This window comes from Heterocephalus glaber, unplaced genomic scaffold (assembly GCF_053883595.1).
Source record: "Heterocephalus glaber isolate CG9 unplaced genomic scaffold, H.glaber_assembly_v1.0 deba00001481, whole genome shotgun sequence".
Classification (NCBI taxonomy): Eukaryota; Metazoa; Chordata; class Mammalia; order Rodentia; family Bathyergidae; genus Heterocephalus; species Heterocephalus glaber.
The window spans coordinates 60,660,157-60,687,713 of NW_028258317.1; the positions used below are offsets into that span (position 1 = coordinate 60,660,157).

A 27,557-nucleotide genomic window follows, 5' to 3' on the forward strand; every position below is an offset into this window, starting at 1 on the left:
GAATAAAAAACCGGAGGAAGAAGTTAGGTGAAAAGATATGGATAAAAATAGGAGGGTTATAAAGGGACCCAGAATTCCCTTACCCTCTATAAACTATATTGAAAAAAAAGGTAAGAGGAAGAGAAGCGTGCACACACACACGCACACACACACACAAACACACACACTCATTAAAAACAAAAGGGGAAAACAATGCAAGAAAATTTTGGGGAAAATGAGCAGGAGGAGGAAAACAGTGAAAGAAGAAAAAAATTATAAATAAAACAATACAATAAAAAATAATAAAAGCAAGTTTTCTATTGTTTTGGATGCCTGGCTCTTTTTGCCTGCCTCGGATTAAGGAGCAGAGCCCAAGCCTCCCTCTCTCCTCACGCTGGAAGTCTAAGGTAGCAGTCCACCCCAGAATGGTGCTGGGCACCTGCTTCCGCGCCCGCTGAACCCAGGTGCCAAAGTGAGCTTCCGGACCCGTGTGACTCAGGCTGAACCTGGCCCAACCACAGGAGCTGGGTCCATGCTCACCAGTCCCAGTACCTCAGTGGCACTCCCTGGCTTTCCAGCTGCCAGCTCTCTCCCTGGCTGTCCTTCACCCACCCACTCCAGGAACTTGGCAGCACAGAGCATAGCTTGGAGCCAATGGGCCGCCTGGGACCCAGGTTCCAGCACTGAGTTTTCCCTGCAGTGACATCCCCGCCAGCTCTTCCCCATCCCAGGGTCACTCACCCACTGTTTACTGGGGAAGCCACTCTAGAAGCAGTATTTTATGTTTTTCTGGCCAGTTCCAACTGCTACTGAATCTCTCAATCCTGATGTGGTTGTACAGTTCCATTAGTGAAAATTTGTAATTTCACTTTGGCTCCCTGCTGGTGGCTAGGCAGACTCTGGCAGTGGAGTATGCAAGGCATCCTCTCTCTCCTTTATTTCTTCCCTATCAATTCACCCTTTTTCCCTCTTTTTTTCAGTTCTCTCCTGGTTCTGAGTAACTTCCTCTCAATTTGAAAACTCTCTACACTACTGTTTCCTAGACTCTAGTCACTCTGTCCTGGAGAAGCTGCATTGCTGGCACTCACTGCTCTGACATTTTTTTTTTTCTCTCCAGGGTTTAAGATATTATCTTCATATTGGGTTTTAATGTCCCTCACTTCACAGACATTTATGACCCTCGAAGAGACAGACACTGAGGAGAACAAGACATGACTATCTCAAAGAACTCTTAGTGTGAACTGGGAAAGAGGGATAGATAAAGAATTATGTAATACGGTCCATGTTAAGTATCACAGGTACATGGGACAGGGTACCTAACCCAAAGAAGGATGGAGGGTCAAAGAAAGTATTCTATGGTATCGAATGCCTCATTTAAGATGAATAAAGAAAGTTTGTCATTGATGAGTACAAAGGGGATAGGTTTCAGTAGGTTTCAGGGTGTTCCAACAGATGGAGAACTCAAGGCAACAAGGAGGCCTGGGATAAGCAGGAAACCAAAATCCAACAGGGAGAGAAGACAAGGCCGAAGAGTTTGTCAGAGATAAGTTCAAGAAAGGCCGCCAAGTGGCCCTGAGATCGCCTGCACGAACTCACAAAAAAATCAGTTTCCTTTGGCTCAGAAATTGGTCTCAGTAGACAGGCTTCTGGCCAACTGGCCTGGGTCCGTGCCAGGGGCTGGAGCTGCAAAGGCAGGGGAAAACAGATGGTCCTCTGCCTTCCCGGATCTTTCATTTCTAAGGAGGATGAGAACAGTTTGGCCAGGCAAAGAGAGAAGGGAGGCAGAGAGAAGAGAATTGTATGCGTCTTGGGAGCACTGTTAAGAGTGAGGCCAAAGGAGATCAAATGGTTGAAGTCCAAGGAGCAACAATGGGAAATGCTGCTGCCAAGGGCCATGATGCTTGCCAACACTGAGAACCTGTTGGTCTGTGTTACTGGGTGGGTTTTTTCCCCTTTAAATGCCGAAACTCAAGGTCATTGGCATATCCATCACCTCAGACATTTATCATTTCTTTGTGGTGAAACATTCAAAATCCTCTCTTCTATCTGTTTTGAAATACAACATTATTGTTAAGTATAGTCATCCTACTGTGCAATAGAACTTACTCTTTCTCTTAAGTGTAATTTATACATGTATTAAAAATCTCTTTATATACCACAAATTTATTCAATTGTTTTGATTAAAATTTTTAAAATCTTAACATTTTAAAAAATGCCAAAACTATGGTGCAATAACTTGAGATTTCTGATGTTATACATCCAGAACTGTTAAAGTAGCATATATGTACATGTTTGTATTTATGTATCGCCTTTGTCTGAGAGATGGAGGAAGCAGAGTGAATACAACATTGCTCTTGAAGCATTTCACACTGCAGGGCTGATGAGCACTAAGGGTGGCATATAGCCTGTGACTCAAAAATATTGCAGAGAGAATCAAAGGACTCAGGGGCCACAAAAGACATCTTTACTTAAGGGCCCTTCCTTCAAGGTAAACTGAGCCTCCATGAAACCCTTGATACTGTAGGAGACTAAATGCCCATTTTATCTCCTTTACATTTAACTTTTAGAAAGGTTGCATCATTCATTTAACTCATAAAACAAGTATTTCTCAAGTGACTATTATTACTATGGGTTGGGTCTTCATCTCTAAGCTTCCTAGATGGAAATGACTATTTGATATTTTCTGCTCACTTCAACATGGAGTGGCAGAAGTACCACCCATCTGGAGGCAAAGAAGTAAAACTGTCACAATTGAGTATTCATAAATTAAGGCAGGCCTTGAACTTGCATGGGAGGAGAGAGGACGTCAAGTCATACCTTTGCTGACAAGGGTCATCTCTGCCAAATATAAAAACAAACCACTAAGTGAGAGGTATGCTAACTGGAGACTTGTAGGTGGGAACATGAGGAGAATTCAAAAGAACAAGTTCTTGATTCTCCTTAATTCAGACAGTAGTCTGAGTAGACTCAAACAGATAAAGAGAGCCAGGCAAGTGTCTGGTGCAACCTGTGCCTTTCTCTTAGAGGGAGAGAGTGATCACAGACATAGCATCCTTGGTTACAGTCTCCAGCCCTTTAATCAAAAACGAATCAAGCAACCTAAAGACATCACATGAATTCTACCTCATCTTCCTGACATTCGGACCCAAGCTCCATGAGGAACATCCTGACCACTGATGCTTATCCCTGTGCCTGATGACGTGTAAGGGCAGCAGGAGATGAGAATGAGGCCACAGGAAGGGGCCATTCTTTCATTCATTCAAAAATAGGCATTAAGAACATAAAAATATATTATCCTTGAGAAAGGGGCAAGGACACCTCCACTATCCATGCATATTGTTGGACAAGTCTTGTGGATGTATTTTTCTGATTATCTTAATACCTTTAATGTATCTGAAAAAAATCCACCGAGATTATGTGAGGAAAAACAGCCGATCCCAATATTTTATATAAAACATTGTACTTGACACAGTGCTTTTGTTAACCAGAAACTTTGGTTTAAAATGGAGGGGGTGGGTACCTGTTCAGGACATGAAAGAATATGAGTTTTTGTTTTGGAAGGTAGGTTACCCATATGTTTAAATTTTGCAATTTCACCAAGATTCAACCTAACCCTCAATGAAGGAAGAGAATAAAAACACTGAAAACTTTGCTGATCTGCCCAAGATGGCTAGGGATGTAAGTGACAGGGCAGGAATTCAATTTTATGCCAACCACTGTCCCATTCTACTACACCAAGAAGTAACGTGACCTTGAAAGAAAGACTTTCTTGGAAGGGGAAGTGGGAGGGGTAGGGGAAAGGAAAGAAGGGAATGAAATTGATATGAGAAAATGAAAAAATGAAAACAAAGTCTTTGCAAATAGGGAGGAATGGAGGGGTTGCAAGGAGCACAGGGAAGGGGGAAAAATAAGAACCAAGAGCGATTATGTAAAGGTGCAGATTTCCAATGATGAATGTCATTATATTGTATACCTAAAATGTACCAATAAAATAATATTTTTTAAAAAAAGAAAGCAAGACTTTCTTGTTTAGGGGTAAGTACCAACATTGTGGAGGGCTCTACACACGAGCTAAACTAGATCATGATGATGAGGATGAGGATGGTGATGACAGAACACCAAAGTGAAAGGAATCCTCCACATGGCTCACCAGAGAAGACATCAGTGCAAAGCTGAGACTCAAAGAGGGGTGCAGAGGTCAGGGCCAGGGGGACAGTTGGTGGCTACTGGTTAACTGTGATGGTCTCCCGTGCATGCCGTCAATTACATTTACTGTCCTCACTACCAAAAGAAGGGAGTTAACTAAGCAACAAAAATAGAAGCAGCCTTATTTCTGTCATCCTCAAGCTTTTCATTCATTTTAAATAACTATTATCAAACACACACACATACAAAAAATGAAAACCATTCAAAGAAGAATAATGCAAGGGGAAAAAAACTACAATCATATTCAAATACAGTAGAACTCAACCAAAACAAAACTGAAAAGCACTTAAACATTTTTCCATATACCTTAAAAAACATCTCAAGCACCAACAAGACACCAGAGGATGTGATTTGTTTCAGAAAGATCCCCAAAACCAACAATGAACAAATAGTGGTCTGGAAAAAACTCCAGTTTGTTAGCAGACTCCACATAAGCCAAACTTCTTCCTAATTTAAATTTCAATAGAGTCATATGACACACGATGGAAACACAATCCAAGAAATATGTTATTAGACCATTTCATCCGTGTGTATCCTTATTTACACTTTCAGTTTCTCACACTAGAGAAACTATTCGGTATTTACACGTGTGCCCTATTTATTTCACTTAAGAGGATGGCCTCAATATGCATCCATTTAGCTATAAATGTTTCTAGTTTCTCATTTTTTATGGCTGAGTAGTACTCCATTTTATATATTTAAAAAAGCACATCTTCTTTGTCCAGTTTCCAGTCGATGGGCACTTGGACTGTTTCCAAGCTTTCGCTATTACAAACTGTGCCGCTATAAACATGGGTGCACATATATCGCTGTGGTATGATTCTTTTAATTCTTTTGGGAAGATACCCAGCAGGGGAATAGCTGGGTCAAATGGGACCTCTAGTCCTAGTTCTTTGAGGTATCTCCATACTGATTTCCACAGTGGTTGCACCAGTCTACACTCCCACCAACAATGGAGAAGGGTTCCTTTCTCTCCACACCCCCGCCAGCATTTGTTATTTGTTGATTTCTTGATAGCAGCCATTCTTTGTGGGGTGAGGTGGAATCTCAGTGTTGTTTTCATTTGCATCTCTCGAATGACCAGTGATGTTCAACATTTTTTCATGTATTTCTTTGCCGCTTTTACTTCTTTGTCTGAGAAATGTCTGTTCATTTCAGATGCCCATTTTTGAATTAGGTCTTTGAATTTGGGGGGTCTGATTTTTTTCAGTCCTCAAGCTTTTGACAATTAGATCCATCTTAACTGTTTAATGCTTAGAAAGCTAAAGGTTTTTTTTAAAAACAAAATTAGAAAAACGATTCAATTTCCTATCCTTAATAAATTGCGCACGCGCACACACACACACACACACACACACACACACACTTGCAAATAACTTCCTATCCATATATTATAAATGGCCAAGCTAAACAAATGCTTCTACATCTTTACTTCTAATTAGAGACAGTGCCAAAATATTTTTAAACTTGATTTGGGGAAAATAATGAGCAATTGTTAAAAGTGAAAGCTATTTGACATTAGTTCAGACTGTTCTTAAACCTGACACGGTTTAGGTGTCAGAAAGCAAAATAAAGTGCAAGGAGATACAGCATCACAGAGCTCCTGGAAAATATTTTGGCATCCAAAATCCCAAAAAGAAATGTCAGTGAAAAAAACAAAGTATTCTGGGCTTCAGCGAGTTCAAAGAGTCTTGAATCACGATGGTATTTCACACGTTCTCCTTTATATTTTGGGATAACAATACAGCTGGGTACAATGTGAATGCACGTTGTGGAAAAAGTACCGTGGTCTGGGCTTCTATGAATATGCTTTGTTTCCCCTAAAGGTAGGTTTCCTGGTTTTAATAAAAACCTTTTAACAATTTGTCTCTGTTGGATGTAGTCACCGTTTACTATTTGAAACACCCCCTTCCCCACACCACTACCTTAAAAAAGATTTTAATATAGAGAGGATGCTTTCTAGAGTATTTTGCCTGAGGTGATGTAGGAAAGCTTATTAACCAGTTAATAAAAAGTCCATGTCTTAATTCAATAATGCCAGGTGAACACCTAAATCCCTTGGCAGGGCTCCAAAGCAACCTCAAGGGGACATTACCTCTTGGTGAATGCTGGTGGCTTTCACTCATAGGCAGGGCCCCTGGGGATGCACAGGAAGTAGCTGAGCAAGAACAGCAGTAACACGCCTGCTACCTTCACCAGCAGGGGACTGGGGGCAGGTCTGTCACCTAGAGAAGCAACTGTAAAGGATTCTGGATAGAACAAGGATGGAACCAATGCCTTTCAAAAATTGTGCAGGTGTTTCACATAGTCCCCTTTATATTTTAGGATAACAACAAAGTTGAATGGTATGGAAAAGACCCAAGACAAACCCTTCACCCATGTGGGCTGAGGGGACAGATATCCACATATACTGTTGGTCATACCAGCTTCTGGGTTGTTTGTAATCTAGTGGCATTTCCCTTTTTCATCAAGTTTTAAAACCATTTCTTCGGATTTGGTACATTCATTTCCAGTTTTGAGTTGGGAGAAGAAATTAATATCTCAGTGGTCAAATCCATCTTGTTACTCACAACCCTCCAACTTCCATTTTCCAATTCAGGCTTAAAGGGTAGTAGTGGGCAGTCAAGACTTAGTTGTGACAGCAATGAAGGAAAGAAAAAAAAAATAATTCTTTATCATCCTATTCCTTCTGGGTTTCCAAACTCATACAATTGAAGCTCTGGTTATACCAATTTCACACTAAAATAACCATTGATTAATCAGAGAACTATTGGAATAAATAGAAATCTTCGGGCCTAGGATTTTAGTGGAGAATTTGCTGTTGTTCTTGATGTGACACCAGGTAGAACTCCAAGTTCTCAGCGAGGAGAAAAATGCATGATGTGATTTTTAATATCCAATAGGACACAGGAAGCAGGGTACTGAGTTTAATATCTGCCAGAGAATCAGCAGCCCGGGTCTACAACCAAAGTCAGAACACTGGGCTCACTATGCCCAAAGGCTCGTGTAGAATCTGACTTTTCAGATTGGATGAGGAAGTGGGATAGAAAAACATATTTAAACAGCTGTTTTAAAAATTAGAAAATAAGCGAGTCTTAAAATACTCCAAGCCCTGAGAAATTCTTCTGTTAAAAAAAAAAAAAAAGTGACATAAATTGACCATTTTCACTTAGCTGAGGCTGATTTCCTCACGTGAGCCTTCAACAGTCTCCCCAGGTAATTCAGCCTCCTGCTGTCTGAGCCTGAGAAATGAAGCTGGAAGAATTACACATGCATGGACAGGAGACACAAGCAAAGGGTTTTTGCCTTTAAAAATATACTGTCCTGTGATCTTGTCCTATAAATACCAGCCTATATTGCTCAAATGTGAAGTCAGATGTTTGATGCTTATGTTTCGTAGTGGATGAATGACTATCTTGATAAATAAAAATACCTATTGATGGCAAGCAAGAACACCTAACTGCTTAATTTCCTAATGTGGTACCTCTGTTTGTTCATAAAAGAAAATGACATGACATTTTATCATAAATAAAACATTCAAGACCTATTGTCAACATAACCTTCATCTTGGATTCTTTCACTGCTCTAAAAGAAATAGTTTCCACATAACAACTGCAGGGACAGGAGAGGGAAGGGCACCAGTAATGGCGCCTGCCGAGAGCCAGGCGTGGCTCCTTCCTCTGCTCCCCGATGTCACCCCTTTGCCGGAGGGCTCTCAGCACTGTGCTGTGTTGGAATCACGTCCCTGGAGACTCCAAGGAAACACACAGTTCTCCCTAGCTGAAAGGTGTCACCTAAGATGCTAACAAGGCTACTGTCACCTAACCTAACCAGCCTAGCGAAGGAGAACAAACTCCCTCAGTGCTGCTCATTCAACAACCACTGGGCAAAGACTAATTAAGTCACACCGTGGAAAAGATGACCAGAAGCCTTCAACCCTCTTTGGAATGGTGGATAGGAAAGCAGACTCTGAACCCTTCCACATGATGTTAGTACAGATATATCCATGCCCTCAACTGTGGCTGCCTAATCAGAATCACCTGAAGCTTGTAAAAACCAATCCAAACACTCAGGTTGCATTCCAGAGCACTGACTCCAAAACTCCCAATCTCTTAGCGAGGGGTTGGCTCCCTGGGCACCAACCTAAAAGCCCCACCTGTGGGTCCAAGATGCCTCCACGATGGCACACCAGTGTATTGGGAGACCTAGTCCCAGCGATCAGTAGAGGAGGAAATCTAAGAAAGTGAATAACAAAGCACCTATTTACCCATATATCAAATGTGTAAAACTTCAAAGAGAACTAGCAGAGGTCTTGCAGGTCAATTCAACTTAAAAAATGCAGCCGCTCAAGAGGGCTGGCTGGCCCAAGCCCCCACTCTCAACTTGGACTCTGAATTCAGCAAAAGCTTCCAATGAAGAGTACAGTGCTTTCAGAAGGGAAATCCAGACCCACATTGTGTTCGGAATTGTGTACCTCGAATGGGATGACAGGCAAAATAACCCTCTGATTCCTGGATTATTAATTCTTTTTAAATATTTTTGTTTTTATTTCATTTTAATAAGCTCTTGTAATTAAATTTATGTAAATTACACGCGAATCTGGCAACATAGCATAGTAACGAGCTCCGAAATGCTAAGATTGGCTTCCAGAAAGCCCAGTAGGGCTTTTTTGTTCTAGCAATCATTTTATACGAACTGAAAGAGTTTTGAGAAGGCAGGTAGGGCTAAGACTATGTATCTAAATCATTCAAGCTGATTCTGCAGGACCTGGAAGGGGACCACAGTATTGCCTTAGTGCAGGACAGCCTCTTAAGAGGATGTTTCGAGTCTAAGATGCCACAGCAGCACAAAACAAGAGGCTCTTCTGGCATCAGAGAAACTACAAGTAAACATGAATCATTAGTGAACTCAAACTTGAGTTCTGCTGCTGAACAAATGCCTCTGTAATATTTTTTCAAGAAGTCATAAATTCCAGTATGTGATCATAAAACACTCTTGAGAGACATTTATAAAAATTAAGGCCTCTCAACAGAGTGAGCAAACGTAGGTGAATCATTTCTTTATAAAAAAAAAAAAGTAGGCAAAGTGAAAGAAAATAAGCAACACTATATCTCAGTTGAAAAAATATGTTGGTTAAAAGCCAAATACTGAAATTCCCAATAAATATTCTTTAATAAGCAATCTCTCAAGTAATAGACAAAGATTTCAACTACATAGCTGAACAATGGTCTAATTAACATTTTAAAATAAAACCCTCTAAAATAACTTTGAAGTCTCTTCTCTTCTATATACTTTTTTTTTTGGTACCAGGGATTGAACTCAGGACCTTGCGCCTGCAAGGCAGGTGCGGTGCCACTGAGCTAAATCCCCGGCCCTCTTCTATGTACTTTTAAGAAAGTGTTCCTAGTTACGAAAAAAATATATCCATCAGAAAACAGATAATAAAAATAAATTCTCAGCAATAAGTGAGAGGATTTCACTACTGTGAAATATAAATTGATTAAGGTTTTTTGTTCATCCCCATCTTAATTAATTGTTCAAATTATATGGTACTTTGTAAAGAAGCTAACATATAGCCTGTTTAAACTAATGACTTAATATATTGGAACATTAATAATTTTATTATTTTATAACCTAAGCACAGTACTTTGTTGAAGTTTCATATTTGGAATCAGGATGACCTTATAGAGGTAATCCTTAAATTAATAAGAAACTCTAAGAAACAATAGAGAAGAAACAGATGTAAATGACCTAAACAGAAGAAACACTGAGTTCACTTTTGGTTTTTGAACTTGCCCAATAATAACTTAATATTTCTTAGGTGCCATCTAGTATGTAAAGCAATTCCTTTTGCTCATGTTGACTTATGAAGGACTCAGGGCATGTGGTAGCTATGTTTAACAGATGAGGAAAGGGAAAAATAGCTTCCCCTAGGACCAGGGTTGGCAGTCTACAGCCCATAGACCAAATCCACTTATGGCCTGAGTAGAATTTTTTCTTTTGGGGGGGTGTTGGGAATCAAACTCGGGACCTTGCACTCGTGAGGCAGGTGGCGGAACCACTGAGCTAAATCCTCGGCCCCCTGAGTAGATTTTATGTGGCCCATGAGCTAGAAGTCTTTCTTGTACGTTTTAAATGGAGTTTATAGGTGAGCTATGTTCATATGTGTAACCTATGTTGCTTTCTATGCTACAAAAGCAGAGCTGACTAGTTGAGACACAGACCAAATAGCCCATAAAGCGAAAAACATTTAATCTCTGGCCCTTTATAAGAAATTGGGTTGGCGCCTTTGGGGAGCTATGAGCAGATTTTTGAAAGCAAATCCAGTACTTTTTTTCCCTCAGTTGTCTGCTTCTCCATAAGCCATTCCAGTATTTAGTTCACCCCAGGCATATGTTTGAAGGACGAGAGAAAGTTTATGGAGCAGGAATCTAAATACCTAAAGTGAAAGGGAAGAAGGTACTGAGACTGAGCCAGATGCGGCAGATGGAGAACACACGGAAGCAACAGTTGACTTGTTGCCTACTTTCACAGGTTGTGGACGGAGAAGAATCCTGCCCGGAATGGATCATAGCCATACCTGACTTAGACAACTGGATTTGAGACTTTTTGAGTTGATATTTAAATTAGATTTGGGACTTAGAGTTGGTGCTGGAATGGGCTCAGGCTTTCAGGGATGTTGAGATGGAGTGGATGTATTTGAGTATGAATCTCAGGGAGCCAGAGGGCAGACATACTGGGTTAAACAGTGTTGTCCCCAAAATTCAAACCTACCTGGAACTTCGGACAGTAATCTTATTTGGAAACAGGGTTTTTGTACGTGTAATCAAGTTAAGATAATGTCATCCTGGATGAATGTGGACGCCAGTCTAATGACTGGTGTCCCTACTGAAGAAGGAAATTTGAATAAAGACACAGAGAGGACAACACCGTGTAAACACAGACACACACACAGGAAAATGCTATGTGAAGACAGGAGCAGAGACTGGGAAGGCAAGTCTACAAGCCAGCAAAATTTCTACCAAGCCCCAGAATCTAAGAGAGAAGTGGGGAACAGATTCTCTCTCAGAGCCTTTGGCTGGAACCAATCAATCTTGATTTTTGAGTGTTGGCAACTAGCCTGGTATGGAAATAAGTTTGTGTTTTAAGCCATCAAGTCTGAGGTACTTTGTAATAGTCATCCTAGGAATCTAATGCAGATTTGTGGACAACTGGAGATGGCTCATATAAAAGAATTAGGACCACAAGAAAAAGAGAAAGTGGTGGAATGTCAAACCACACATATTTTTGTCTAAAATATAAACTCAGAGCACTTCTAGAAGGCTGTGAAGAAAAACAAAACAAAAACAGAAACCCAGAGGCCTTGATTACTAAACCTGATTAGGTTTTTTGTTTTTGGTTTTGGGGTGTTTTTTTTTGCTTAAATTCTTTTATTGGCACACTTTAGGTATACAATACGTTTACATTTATCATTGGGTGCCTGTACCTGTACATGATGTATCTTGGTTCTTATTTTTTCCCCATTCCCTGTGCTCCCTTCCCTATTTACATAGACTTTTTTGTTGTTGTTGTTGTTGTTGTTTTCTCCTCTCATAATTTTTCCTTTCCATTCTTCCCTTTCCCCATCTCCTCCCACCACCCCTACCCCTTTGGGCCTTTTCCTATTTCAAAGTATCAATTGTTAGTTATTAATCCTTTTAATCCTTATAGGCTGGAGGTCCCATTTGACCCAGCTATTCCCCTACTGGGTATCTTCCCCAAAGAATTAAAAGAATCATACCACAGCGATATATGTGCACCCATGTTTATAGCAGCACAGTTTGTAATAGCTAAAACTTGGAAACAGCCCAAGTGCCCATCAACTGGAAACTGGATAAAGAAGATGTGGGTTTTTTATAAACCTTACTAGGTTTTACAAACACAAATTTCAGGGTGAGCAGAAATGGCTTCCACTACAGCTTTTCCCTCCCTATAGTTCTGGTTCCAAATGCAGCTCTGGCTTCACTCAGTCACCTCACTGTGACTGTAAACAAAATACATCTAACAACAGGGGCAAACAGAACTGAAAGCACAAGAAAGATGTTCCTGCCATGCTCCTTTTCTGAAATAATCTTAAATACACACAGAAAGCTTAACTCGTGGAATCTGTCACACAGGGTAAGTAATTGTATGCTTTTAAAAAGATAATGCCTGTACTCAAGAGCAATGGATAAAGAAGTCATCACAGTTACTTTTAGAATCTCCCAATGGTTCAGTATGCACCCTTCACATTACCTGGGACCAGATATACTATATTCTAATTCATCCTCTGAGCTCTTACTCTGCTGAAGGTTAAAACTATAGGCAAGATGCATTCCTGTACATGACCTTGAGACTGTAAGGAAATGATGGTAAAGATAAGAAGTTGAAAAGAATGTAAAAATATGTCTAAAATATTTCACACATTGTTTTTCCAATAAGCCCATCACCAAGGAATTAAAAAAAATTAAACATTTGATTGCTTTGAAACCCTTTGTCTAAATACACATGAGTATAGGGGCTACAAATTTAGGATAAAGTTGTCCATATTAAAACCTACGCAACACTGGCATTTAGCAGCTAAATTTTTTAAATATGCCCATGAGAGACACAAACTTTTCCTCCTTATCATCACATCATAGCATAACTTGGTGTCAATTATTTTAAATAAACTCATAGTTCTAATTTAGATGCTTGATGCACTGAGATGCAATATTAATTTCCTGGGGATTTGCATTCCAATATAACCATGTGAAATTTTATTTGCCTTCTCCTCCCACTCTCCCCTTTCATTATTTTCCTCTGGCCTTAAATAGGTTTGTATTTTTAATAACCAGTGGCAACAGGAAAGCAAATGCCAGCTTGACACCATCACTTCAGGAGAGCACTTTGCTAGCTGGAATTGCAGCACTGCTCCCATAAACTATTGCTTAGTTCCCAGGAAGGGCCAGCTCCCAACACAAACAAACAAACCTTACTGACTTCTCCAAGCAGTCTGAAGACATTAGTGAAAATATTTCTTAAGAATGGGAATTCTTGAAAACCTGGCCATTATAAGCCCAACATCTACATTGCTCCACTGAAGAAATAAACTGTGTCTCTAGGCTGAAAGAGAAAAATGTGTACGGCTTCCTTTTTCCATTGCCTGAAACAAGCAACCTCAGTAAGTCCCTAAACTTCAGTCCCTGCACACCACCACACCCTGGTAGTGCGGTAGCACACTACAACCCCGTTTTCTGCAGAAACACAATCACGGGGCTAACTAAACCCATCCTACTCCTCTCAAGGATCTGCTGTCCAGAGCTGCAGCTGAAGCGCCTACTCTAGCATCTGACCAAAAGCACTCTACATCTTTTTGTTCCGAGACATTCACTAGCTAGACTACGAAGGCGTGCCTTCCCGGATGGAGCCCATACCCCACACACTTTACCTCATTCCGCTCGCACGCATACTGGATCCTCAGGGTGTCCATCGCTCTGATCATGGCTTGCACGGCAGTGAATATGTTTTGGTAGACCAGCTTCGTGAAGCCCCTTCTGTCTTCGTCGTTGTACCCAGACCCGTGGATGATCCTCATTTGCTTGATGAACGTGCTCTTGCCACTTTCGCCAGTTCCTATAAAACAAAAAACCCTGTCAGCAGACTTCAAACACACGTTAGAAAGCCAGGACTCCTGGCAGTATTAGTCTATACCACAATGAATGAGGTGATGGGACGGAAGCGGCAGGGGCCTGCCAAATGCTCCAGGAGCGTGCGGTTGAAGCAGAGGGAAATGCCTTCCCGTGTTCCTTGCCACAAGTCCTTGAAACAACAGACAGCTCTGTCTGAATGCCGTGAACTGTTGAGGGCTTTGCTACTGCTAATACTGACAGGGGTAGGGCCGTGGCTGCTTTAGCGTACAGGGAGGATGTGAGCGGCAGAAACACTTGCCGAAGAGAAGAGGCCAATCATCTTGTCAGCTCATGCCTTTCAGATGCGAGGATACAGCTGACCCCTGCACAGTGAACCACCGTTGCCCTGTTGTGCTGAGTGTGTATACGCTCGCTTCTCTTCGTGTTCCAATTTGTAGATCAGGAGCACCTCAACACTCACAACCCTGCCCATGGCAGCCAAAGCACAGGATACAGTATTAAATCATTCCCATTGCTCCTAAATGTGCATAGAGCTCCAGACATAATACAGTATGTAAAAAACATGCTACCAAGACTCCACATTTATATCAGATTGAGTGATTGCTTGAGAAGATCACAGAAGTTCCAATATACTGTAAGTAGAGAAATTTATATAACCCAATTGAACTATTTTCTAATATTTTCTTTGATAAATGTAATTAATCATGAGGTCTCATTACATAGCTTGAGCATGGGTTCTACTAATGATTCATTTCCAAGTCTAAGTCTTGCTTTAAGACTTTATTAAGAGTTCAAGTTGATATGGCATCAACAGGGCGAGTTCCTTCAAGTGAAATGAAGAGGAAACCATTTCAGAACCAGAATGACTCAAGCTGTACATTTTAAACAGATACACTTTATAGTAGGTGACTCATATTCCAATAAACTGTTACAAAAAGTTGTCCAACTCAATATTTCTGTCAAAAGAACACAAATTATGTGAAAAATTTAACTAGAACAACATAATCAGTGATTTTGCTACAATAAAGGCAAAAAATGTTACAGGAAATGATTAACCATAAGAATGTTTTACTCATCCACTTCTTGAACCAACAGAACACTAAGACTGTACTATTAGAGTCACATTGAATCCTCTTCAATTCTTTGTTGACTCTTAGTGATATGAAAACTACAGTTGCACATGCATCTTTCTTTGACATTTTACTTGCAGAGATGTTTTCAAGGTAGGAGGATGGAACATGATGATAGTGGGTTGGTAGCCTGATTGTGACCTGTAACTATTTAAACTTATGGAATGTGGGCATCCATATGTACTCTTGCTAGGGCCCAGCAAATATCTGGGCAGGACCGATTGAAATAAAACTTAGTATTTGATAAGATTCTTCCTTGTAAGAACAAATACTCCCTCAGATTGATTTTTTTCAAAGCAAGAACCTGCTCTTCCGTGTCCCTACCTTCAGCTCAGAACCCATATGGATTTGCCCTCTGCTCAGGAAGATAGACAAAAACTAATCTGTGAAAACAAGAAGGCCTGAAGCCCAGGCCTTGCCGTCTTTACCAAGCTTTCTCACAGTACCCTTTCTGCCTCCTCTATGCCCTGGCCACACTGGCCTCTCCGAGTTGCACTCCGCACATGCTGGGCCCTTCCTAGAGTGGCTGCCTCTTCCCCTGCTCAGCGTGGCTCTTGGCCTGGCCTGGCATGCCTCGCTGGGTCAGTCCTTGTACTCAGAATGCCATGAGCGTCTCTGTGGGAGCCTTGTGTCAGCTGCCCGCTGCCCTCACTATGACTACCTGTTTAACGTGTGCCTCCTCTCTTGGCCCTGAATTGCACTGGGGAGACCAGAGTTAGGTTTATTTCACACACATTGACTATCTTTGCACGTGGTATGTTACCTGACCCTTGGTACATGCTCAATAAGTATTTTTAAAATTATGATAAAATACACACAACTGCTATATACCATCTTAACAGTTTTTAAATGTACAATTCAGTTGGGTTAAGTACACTGACACTGTACAACTAATCTTCAGAATTCCTTTCATCTTGGAAAACTGAAACGCCGTACCACTGTACAACTCCTCGTTCTTCTTCCGTCCCCACCCCTGGCAACCACTGTTCTACTTTCTGTTTCTATAAATCCGACTACTTTTGATACTTCAGATAAGTGGAATCATGCAGTATTTGCCCTTTTGTGTTTGGCTTATTTCATTTAACAAAACATCCTCAAGTTTCGTCCATGGTACAGTATGTCAGAAATCCCTTCCTTGGTGAGCCTAAATAATATGTCAGTATCTTAAAAGACAAGACAGTAATAAAGAATTCCTTCAGTTCCAATCTTCTGTACTGTCCACCACATGGAAAAGTAGGATAGACCAGTCCTCTTCCAACCATCTTATGCTCAATGTGAGTCAAAGTGACTTAACTACATTATAAACAGCCACAAAAAATGGCCTAGGAAGAGCCTTGTACTGATTCTCTGAATTCTTCAGGGCTATTAGCCTGGTCCCAATAGTGCCAAATAATAAAGTAGCCACTGTGTGTGCACCAGGCATTCATTCCAGATTCATTCATTCATGTTCATTCTCCTCTCTCTCTCTCTCTCTCGGTTTTGAGCCCAGGACCATTCTACCCTGAGCTATATCCTCAACCTTTCCTTTAAATTTATTATTTAGTTTTTATTGTGACACAGGGTCATGACAAATTGCCTAGGCTGGCTTGAACCTGCGATCCTTCTGCCTCGCTCAGTCTCCCAAGTCACTAGGGTTTCCAACATGCACTGGCTTATTCAGGACAAACTATCTCCTTTAAGCCTCAGAACCACCTGATGAAGTCTGTACTATTATTCTCATTTCACAGATGAGAAGCTTGGAATTCAGTTTGGTTGTATAATCTCTGCAAATTCACACAGGCAGCAAGGGAAAGACTTGCGATTTACTCCATTAAGCTCTGACAACAGGCTCTATTGTCAGAGAAGAAAGTCCCTGTAAGGACCTGAAAGGATCTTTCTGCATTGGTCTAATAGGGGCAAATCCAAAGTTCACAGCCACACACTGAATACTAAACTAGGGCTGCTCACCATCTTGCAGGCACACACTGCTGGGACATGACAGACAATCTCTCCGACAGGCTCGCTGTGGCTTCACTTCAACCTCTAGAGACGAGAGGCGGTACTGTCTTCCTGGCTCCGAGATGAGAACACTGGCCCGGAGTCCGAGAAGCCCCAGGCCAGACACGTGCCCAAGGCTGGGGCGAGAAGCCAGGCCACTGAGGCCTCGGCTTTCAAGGCTGCCACCAGGGCCACACAGCCTGCAGAGAATTTGCTTCCTCTGCACCCCTCCAGGGTAGGCGTGCCGCCTCCCCCAGAGTCTCACAGTGCTCTGGATAGTGAGCAGGGCTGGCAGTGCACCGCCTAGGCACTGGGTGCAGACAGGTCTCTCAGAGATTAACATCTTTTGCTTTAAGAGAAAATCACGATAACAGAGCTTTCCATGATGCAAACAGCTTTTTATTGATAGGAAAAAGTTTGTATTTGTGCTTTTGTATGATTAAGGTGATCTTTGCTGCTGTATGCATGCTGGTAACTTGCCAGATCTGGGCTCTTATACTTCGTTAGAGAACAGCACACGCAGCACTCGGGTCCTCGGGTGACTTGGCCTGTGTGCAGCAGAGAGGGTTCTGCGTGCCTGCAGCGGCACACGTACCACAGGTTTGCCACCTGCTGGGCCCACAGTACTTTGCTTCTTGTCTGTTTGTCAGGACTTTCTCACAGCTGTTCCCCCAATAAACCTGGTGGTATTGAGGGGGCGCTAACGGCTCAACAACTATAAATACCAAAGAGAAGGAAACTTCAGCCCTGAGCAGCTTTTTGGTTCCCAGGGAGGGGGAAGCATTTCAGCTTCAACTGGAAGGTGAATTTTGGTGTCAGGTTACCTAGGGATCCAATGTACATGTGACGGGTTAGGGTGGGGGCACAATGCAGAAAGGCATTCCATCCTGGTCCAACATGGAAAACGGAGGGGTAGGGAAGGAATAAAGTTACAATTATCTTTCTAGATTCTGTCCTGAATATGAATAAGGGGTATGGCTCATTTCCATTTCCATTTTGTGTCACTGTTTTCATCTTTGAAAATAAAATCCAAAGGTGACTGTCCCTAAGGACCGTATGCTGAACAATGACATTTTAGTCAATGAAGAACATATATATAGTGGTGGTCTCATAAGATTGTAAATGGAGCTGAAAAATTCTGCCCACCTGGAATTTTTACTCTATGTTTCCTGCTTAGCTCTGTTCATTTCAGCATAGTAACTAGCTGCCTGATTTGCGGCTGAGGAGTAGGCTGTACCTCACAGCCGAGGTATGCAGCAGGCTCTGACCTCTGAGTTGTGCTCTCTATGAGGCTTGCAGAACCACAAAACTGCCTAACAACGCATTTCTCAGAACATATGTCTGTCATTAAGTGATGAATGGCTGTGCTTCTAAATTCTTATCATTCAGAGTCTGCTGTTTGCTTATCATCCTCCCATTGTAGCTGTCTTGTGTAATAAAATCCATGGATGACTTTTGGGCAAGGAATGAGGCTAGTAATACATTCACTAGAGTACCTCCTGTTCTTTTCTCTGCCTTTCTGCTCTCTGACCTCTCAGCAGGGGATGAAACTTCTTCCATCCAAGCCTCCCACATTCTCCTGAGCTTCTTGCTGGAAAGAGTTGCCCTGGATCTTTTGCCTCCGGAGTCTGAGTCCCCCCAAATATGACTTATTTCTTTTGAATGGTAGACACTCAATTACTATTTACACAGAACACACAAAGCTTGCTACTCTGCCATGTCTGGCATAGAAATTTTGTGTTCTATTTTAAATGAAAGCTCACCTCCCCCAGCTTCCGGCATACCGTGGGTGGAGTGAGTGCCTCTGACCTTGTCCAGCTGGGAGCTTTCCTACAAGACACTTGCTCTGGGCTTTCCACTTCAATTATGTTTCTCAAACACTGATCATGTATGTGCCGACACTGTGATTTTTGTCATCTCTGTGCACATGTATGATTTAATATTTAGCTTTATCTTTTATTTAGACGAGTTTTTATTATTTAGCTTTGTACTTTATTTAAACAAGTTTGCTATGAAAGGAAACATGACTCTCATAAGTGAAAAAGCAGCAATGCTTTTATGATTAATCAAATGAAGTATAGTAACTAAAACTCCAATATTCCAATTAAAAATCTTACCAATCTCCAGTTATCTGGGTACCACATTTCAGAAAACAAGCACATGTAACTGTTCTCTTTATGTTCCTTTTTATCCTGAAAGTAGATTCTCTCCACCCTCCCAGCTTCTCTCCAGAGGCTTCTGAAATTCTACCCATGAATCTCAATCCAGATACAAAATAACTGACAGTTGAAACTCTTATAACTGGAAAAGAACCAACAAAATGTCTTCATGCTAAAACACTAAATCTTCTGGTATTTGAGAAAGCAATAAGAGGTTACAGTTTCAACTTCATTGTAAGTACACAGAAAGGATCACAGAAGAACCAAAAAGTTGCTTTTAGGAGCCAGGAAGAAACAGACCTCAGCAAAATAAATCTTCTCCAAGTGATAGCCCAAGGACATCAGAGCAAAAGCCAATTGTTCTAGAGTTTCCCTAAAACTCAGAAGGACAGCCTGCCCAAAAGCTAAAGGAAGGAGCTGATAAGGCTTCTGAGCTGGGCAGAGATCACTGCCTGCGATGTTTCCTGAAACCACAGTGAGGAGCCAGTCTTTAACTCACTGTTACAGGAGACAATGTGAACAGAAGGAAATGAAACAAAAATGAGGACACAATCCTGGATGCTGGTGATGTGGTCTAAATCATGTGACCAAGAGGTAGCAGGGGAGGGGGTAGGATACGGAGTACAGACAGGGACCTTATTTTTCTTATTCCCTGTAGCTTTGGATCCTAAAACACCACACACTACAGGAGTAATAAATATTCATGAAACCAATAAGGAAGTGGGTTTGTCTGGGCAGAACACAAGGAACTGCTGAACATACAAAGCCCACTTTGCCCACAAACCTGTTGGGCCTTTCTGATGAAGACACCCAAGACTCCTGCTAGTAACTGCAGAGGCTCAGGGCTTTCTTGAAGTGGGGATAGATGAATTCAGAAAATTCCTCTTGTAATCTTTAAGCAAGAGCAGTTCTCAGCTGCAAAGAGGCCTGCCCACAGAACAGTGTGGTGACTTTTTCTGCTTGACCCCCTCCAACTCAGGCTGACCTTAACAGTAGCTACTAACCTTGGGTGACTGGGTGGCAGCTACCCACTCAAAAAGAGTTTCTGCAGCCGTGTGTGCTACCATCCAGCTGCTTGTCATTCTAAAGGTATCTGTCTACAGGAAAACCTGACTAATGCTGGGGAAATTCCACATGATTTTCAACCCAAATCCAAAGCAGAATCCAATGGAGAGGATTCTTGGCCTCTCAGTAGGAGCCAGGGAACAGGTGTTTTTAACTCCAGGGGTTTTTGATGCACCCAGGCCCTAGGCTGGATGGGAAACACTGCCCTAAGGCTCTTCTGAAAGCACTCTCTTGAAACAGTAACTACCTGGGTCTGGAATGTTCAAGCTTTACATCACATTCAGTTCAGCAGATAGATTTTTCTACCAAGTTCCAATTTCATTTCTGCATGAATAAAATATCCCTGCAGGAGCTGTTTTTCAACTTCCAGGAGGAAAATATTTTACAAGTGCCAATAAGACTCAGTTATTCAGTTCTTCCTAGCCTCCATGTCCCCATGACAGCCATGGCCCCTTCCCTGACTTCTGTTCTTGCACACACAGGAGGTGCTATTTTTAACCACAGAAGGAGAAGCAACAATAACATCCTGGGTGACACTGAACTGGAAACAAGTGAAAAAAGGGTTCGTGGCCACTCTCTTCATTAAAAAGAATAACATTCTCAGGGGGAGGGGGGGGTTCTCTTACTGGGGATTGAACCCAGGGCTTGACTGAACACTGACCTACATTCTCAGCCCTTTTTTATTTTTAGGCAAGGTGTCACTCAGTTACTAAATTTCCCAGGTTAGGTTCAAACTTGGGATCTTTTTTCAGACAAAAAAGGAAAGTTGAAAGAAAAAATTAAGTGATGAAGATTAACAGATAGTTTAAGGTTTTTTTTAAAAAACCCAATAAAACAGTGGAGTAGAATTCAAAAGATGCTGTATTATATTTGATAGTCTTGATTTATTAATCTGCAAAAATTATCTTTACTGACTAATAAAGAAGAGCAATGATTCCTAGCATAGCCAGCCTTCCATATGCATGGATTTCACATTTGAGGACTCAAACAACCATGGCTGGAAAATATTTTTTTAAATTGCATCTGTTCCAAACATGTACAGTCTTTTCCCATTGTTACTATTCTCTGAACAGTATAACAACAATTTGCATAGCATGTGCATTACACTAGGTATTACAAGTGATCTAGAAATGATTTAAAATGTATAGGAGGATGTGTGGATTAAATGTAAATACTGCATCGTTTGATGGACTTGGGTGTCACATGCTTTGGAACCCTGGAAGAGTCTTAAAAATAGGCCCTCACTGAATCTGACAGACACAACTGCATGTATATCTTTCTACTTTCTGTATTTATAGGTCTCTTTTTGAGCAAGAATGTATTTCCAAGTCCAAGCTTGACTTTAAAATAGTTCTTAAATCAGGAAAAGCCAATAGTTCTTCTACAGTAATACTTTCTGGTGTGTGTGTGGGGGGGTTGTTATTGGGGATTGAACACAGGGCCTTTACACTGAGCTGCATCCTCAGCCTTTCATTTTTATTTTGAGATAGATTCTCATTAAGATGTTAAACTGCCCAGTGGGCTAAAACACACAATCCTCCTGCCACAGCCTCCCAGAGTGCTGGGATTACAGGCTTGTGCCACCACACCCAGTTAACAATTTTTAATTACAAAGAATTCTTGAATAATTGTTTTTTCTAATTCAAATTATCAAAAACAATATCCCTCTCATATTTGCCATAAATGAATTTAAGAGTTCAAATGCAATAACACTACAAGGCCAGTTGTTATTCTAAATTAATTTGAGCTATTTAGTGATACAATTAAATTTCTAGATTTTGTTATGAATGTGGTATACTTTTAAAAATTCAATACAGACATTTAGCTCAGTACTAACTTCTTTATATCGGGAAATAGTTGGCCTTGATTTATATTTATCTCTTGCATGTAGTCACATGACCCAGAGATTTGTGACTCCAAATGTTATAACTGACCCTTCTATAAAGAGTTACGGAGTTCATTCTGTGCCCATAGCTCATTTGTGTAAGATTCTGCAACAGCAATAAAACACATAAACTCCTAAGAATCAAATGCTTATTAGTGACAAAACTATTTTGGAAAATTCCCTGAACATCAATTATCTTTCCTTAAAGAAGAATAAACCACACTGAGGCAAGAGAAAAACTTACCCAAATAAGTTCTTGACTTACAACTAAAATACTAGTATAACTCATTTCTCTTATAAGGAGGGTCTGACTCATAATTGTTTTATTTTCTAATACAGAGAAATAGTAAACATGTACATTAATGGTTCTAGAATCTCTCACAGTTCATTGCTATATCTGAAAATGAACATTCCCCCTTTTGCTGACATGTTTACATAGAAATCATAATTCCAGGGCAGTGGTGAGACATAGACCCAGGAAGAATAGGCAGAGCACTATAACACAGGAATGATTAATGCAAGAAGGAGCCTACAGTCAGATCTTGCTCTTGCACAATCGTTACAACTGTCCAGATGTTTGATTTTGTTTATATTAAAAAAAGAAAAGGAGAAACAGTAAAGAAAGGACAATAAGGAAAGAATAAAGCTCTGAAAACAATGAACTTAAAATCCTTAAGCCTTCATTAGGACCAGCAAGGAGATGAGGTAACCCTTACAATGAAACACCACTCAAGACAGCATCTCATTCACTTTCCTGTCTGTCTCCCTCACCCCTAAGATCACTTCAAATGAAAATAAATGTTTGTTAAACAAGAGCTGCTGCTAGTGACATTAAACATGAGATTAGGTTAAGAACAAAAACTTGGGAATTCTAATTCTGTAGGTCTTTGAAAGTATAACACACTATTTTATTGGTCAGCTTCCTCACTGTCGGAACAAAATACCTGACACCTGCAACTGAAAGGAAGAAGGCTTTACTTTGGCTTATGTTTCAGAGGTTTCAGTCCATGGTGGGCTGGCTCCGAGGTAGGAACATTATGGTGGAAGTGCATGATGGAGCCAAGCGGCGCACCATGGTGGGCAGGAAGCAGAGCACAGGGGAGAGCACCACAGAGGAAGGGGCTAGGTCACAACTGCATGACCCCCCCAGCCATCTCAGAAGTGTGCTAATCCCATGGGTGATTCTCAAGTCAATCAACTTGACAACCAAGGTTAACTACACAGCTATCATCTATCTTCAAAAGTTAAGAAATTTAGGGGCCGGGGATGTAGCTCAGTGGTTCCACCACCTGCCTCAAAAGTACAAGGGCTTGAGTTTGATCCCTGGTACAAAAAAAAAAAAGTTAAGAAAAATTTTTTATGAAGTCCTTCTCAAAATTTTGCAAAAAAACCATATATTTCACGCAAATAGGTATAGTATTTTTTTGGCTTGCAATTGTGATCAGAATACATTGATCTACCCTTGGAATTTTCAGTTTAAGAATGAACAGGTGACAAGGATGCACAATGTATATCACCTAAAACTCAGGCCTTTCATTTTTTCCTTCTTTATTGATCCCCATCCAGGGGCCAATTCATTCAACTCATCCTCTCCGTTGAGCGTTGCTTTCCACAGATCCCCTGAATTCACAGAAAGACAGGCTCATTCTCTTCTCCCTGTCTCTACCATATCTTTATGTACCATTATTTTTGCAATTATATGTGCAAACTCTTCTCACTATGGCAGTCTCCCTTACCTAAGGTTTTGCTTCTCATTGTTTCAGATACCCATAGTCAACTTTAGTCCAAAAATAGTAAGTGCAAAATTTCAGAAGTAAATAGTTAAATAATTTTTAAATTGTATGCTGGTCTGAGAAGTGAGATAAAATCCAGTTCCAGCCCACTCTATCCTGCCAAGATGTGAACTATCCCTTTGTTCAGTATACCCACACTGTATATATTACCTGCTCCGTAGTTACTGAACATCTTTGTTGCCCCCCCCCAAATACAGTGTATATAGATAGAGTTTAGTATTATCTAAAGTTTCAGGGCATCTACTGGGAGTCTTGGAATGTATCCCCTATGGAGGGGACCTCTGAATTCCCTTAAATCAGTAACTGTCTTTTCCATCTTTGAACCCAAACACTTTAGACAACATCTGCTACAAGAGTAGGTTCTCAATAAATGTCTTAATATCTGAAAAGTTATTTAATACCACTTTCCTTACCATTCCTTATCTAAACACCATATAGCCTTGAATCATTCCTACCATTTAATTCAGAGATTTTTCCAATGTAAATTAAATATGCCCTCCCCTTTAATTCTTCTCTCACCTCCCAAATCAACAAGCAAGTTTGTGCCTACTTAACTTGAGTTCTCATCAAAAGTCTTCCTTATGATTTCATCTTTGGAAAGAAAGAAATTTTTTTCTGGTGTATAACTATAAATCAATCCAACTCCAGAAGTACTGAGTCATTCCCATCATTATTTATGGAATCCCTAGGCTGGGCACTAATTCCAGGGTGTAAGTCTCTAACCAAGTAGGGAAGGTCAAAGCCCCAGTTTCCCTTCCTCTAGGCTAATGTCCCTCTGAGTCCCCGTTTCCCCAGAACCATGAGCTCCAGAATGATTAAGACTGAAACATTTAAACAAGTTTTCAGTATGACTCTGATATCCAAAAAGTTCTGTGTGCGTGTGTGTGTTCGTGTTCCAAGGAACAGTCTAAAGATTCAAGACCGTCTGTGATGGTTAATTTTGAGGGACACCTTGAAGGGATTGAGGGATGTCTAGGAAATTGGTACCAAAAAGTGGAGTTGTTTCTGTGCCTCTACTTGATGATGTGGAAAGTCTTTGGAATTGATCTATGAGAGTAATCTGAGAACATTTGGAAGAGCAGGCTAGAAAAAGCCTGGAATGCTGGAAGTGGAACACAAATGGGTGATCCTGGTGGAGGCTCAGAAGGCCAGAATGCTGATAGGAAAGCAGCCACTGAAGGCCAGGCTGATGAGGTTTTGGATGGAAATAAAGATTATATTCACAGTTGGACTAGAATCACTCTTGTTATAACCTGGCAAAGAATATGGCTACTTTTTGTGAGAGGGTGAGGTTAAAGGCAACAGACTAGTTTATGTGACAGAAGAAATTTCAAAGCAACATGAGCATTCAAGATGTGGCATGAGTATTGTTGGCTACTTTTAAAAAAATTGATATGTTTGCAATATTGCATTTGTTTGGGGGAATTGATATATATGGGAAAGGGAGTTAGGGGCAAGAAGCATGAAGGGAGGAAGGGACGAAATTGACCAAAATTCTTCCCCCTAATTCCCTTTCCCATCTCTAAAATGTGTGGCTTTATTTTAGTATTTATTTGTATGTTGGGTTTCTCATTTAAGAGAAACCAGGAAATATTTGATTTTCTGCTTCTGATTTATTTTACTTACCATGAAATTTCAAGATCCATCCCTGTTCCTGCAAATGGCATGAATACATTCTTTTTTTTTTTCTTGGCTGAATAAAATTCCATCATGTCTATATACTACATTTTCTTTATCTATTCCTCCATTGATGGGCATCTAGACTGTTTCCAGAACTTAGCTAATTGTGAAACATAGGTATGTGTGTATTACTACAGTATGATATCTTTAACTCTTTTGAGAATATACCCAGGAGAAGTATAGCTGGGTCAAATGTTATGGGCTGCTTTTAGACAGATTTATACAGAGTATTGGAAACAAAGAAGAGCAGAGCACAAAAATTTGAAAAAATTCACAAGTTGGCCAAAAAAGCAGCGTGTATAAATGTGCAGTGAAGGAGAAGGTGGTTGTTAAAGCCATTACAAACAAGCCAAGTTCTTCACAAGGGACAATAGAAGATTCCAGAAGGAAAACTCAGAAATTGGCAAAGTGAAACCATCAACTCTTAAAGGCGTAGAAATGAAAATTTGTTTCAAATATTTTCATTTGAGAAGAAAGCCCTGGGGCACCCTGCATGTCCAAAAGCCCCTAGAGATTCATTTTTCCTGTGTTAGTCTTCAAGGCTCTTAGAGGCTGCTGCAGCCATGGTTCAAGTGGGCCCAGGTACAGCTCACACTGGTGGCAGTCCTTGGCATTGTCCACATGCTGCTGTTGTGGAGGCATGAAAAATGCAAGAGTTCTAGTATTATAGTGGCTTTGACTGAGATTTTAAAGGATAGGCTGGGAGGCCAGGCAGTATATGGCATGGTCAGAGTCCCTGTAAGCAGTCCAGGGTCCTTCCAACCAGTCTCTCATAGAGCACTATATGAAGCTGGGGGAGTGAAGTCAAGCTGCAGTGGAGACTCCAGGAAGACAGAAGTGCTAGAAATATGTAATGCTATCCAGGGAAAGCCATGGGCAGTGAGCAGAGCTAGCCCTACAGAGTGGTCATGTGGGCTGCTGCCAGCAAGGTCACAGGGCCAGAGCTGCCCAAACCTTTGGTGGTTACGTCATGGCACAATGTGCACTGGATGCTGAACATGGCTCCATAGGGCTTAATGTTTGCCCTGCTGTGCTTTGGTCTTGCTTTGGTCTGATCCCTCCTTATGGCTCTATTCCATCCTTTTTGAATAGGAATGTTCACCTGTACTTGTTTAAACATCGTATTTTGGAAGTATGTAATTTCATTTTTTATTTTTACAGGGTCTCATAGGACAGTTTGCCTTGAGTTTCAGAGACTTTAGACTTGGACTTTTGAGCAATGACAGAACTGTTCCAACCTTGAGGATTCTTGGAGATGAATTAATGCATTTTTCATTGTGAAGTGAACAGAAGCCTTTGGAGGACAGGGCTAAGATGCAATAGTTTGGATCCGGAATTTCCCCTCAAAGGCCCATTAGCAAAGCCTTGGTACCAAGCATGGCACTAGCAGGAGGTGGCAGAACCTTTAAGACACAGGGTCTACTAAGAGGTGTTCAGATCACTGTGAGTGTGCCCTTGGAGGCGACAGTTGAGAGTCTGGTCTATCTCACTTCTTGGCCACAAGATGAACAACTTTGATTTGCCACATCCTCGTTGCCATTATGTGCTGCTTCACCACAGGCCAAAGAGCCACAGGGCTAATCATCAGGGAGTGAATCCCCCAAAATTCTGAGTTCAAATAGACTTTCTCTTTATAAGCTGATGACCTCAGGTATTTATTTATTTTTGGTACGGGGATCGAACTCGGGTCTTTCCGCTTGCAAGGCAGGCAGCAGAACCACTGAGCTAAATCCCCAGCCCGACCTCAGGTATTTATTACAGTGGCACAAAACTGATTAACACATCATCTCTAGTTCCACTAATCAAGGCTTCTCTGTGTTTATGTAAAGATTTTTTTGAAAATGGGGCTATGGTCCTTTCTGCATGGTGGGTTAAAAAAAATTAGGATGATCATACCTTCTAGTTCCCCGGGAAAATCCCAAATGATACCTGTTGTCCTATTGTCTGTCTTACAGTAAGTATTAAAAATGCTCCTATTCATTTTCAAAGGTATGTTGGTTTGAACATTAAAGTATATTGTCAACCTAAGGATA

At 41.0% G+C, this 27,557-nt stretch overlaps 1 protein-coding gene across 4 annotated transcripts in view; it reads right to left on the reverse strand.

Annotated features, from left to right (window-relative positions):
* Positions 1-27,557, reverse strand: part of Gna14 (G protein subunit alpha 14) — a 199,796-nt gene that overhangs the window by 72,829 nt on the left and 99,410 nt on the right. For 2 of the 4 annotated variants that reach the window (XM_004862534.4, XM_087183518.1), the window contains exon 2: positions 13,634-13,818. In XM_004862534.4, coding sequence (XP_004862591.1) covers positions 13,634-13,818 — 185 coding nt within the window. Of the gene's footprint in view, positions 1-13,633; positions 13,819-16,912; positions 17,386-27,557 lie in introns of those variants that run through there. The other 2 variants (XM_087183516.1, XM_087183517.1) reach the window with 2 other exon arrangements.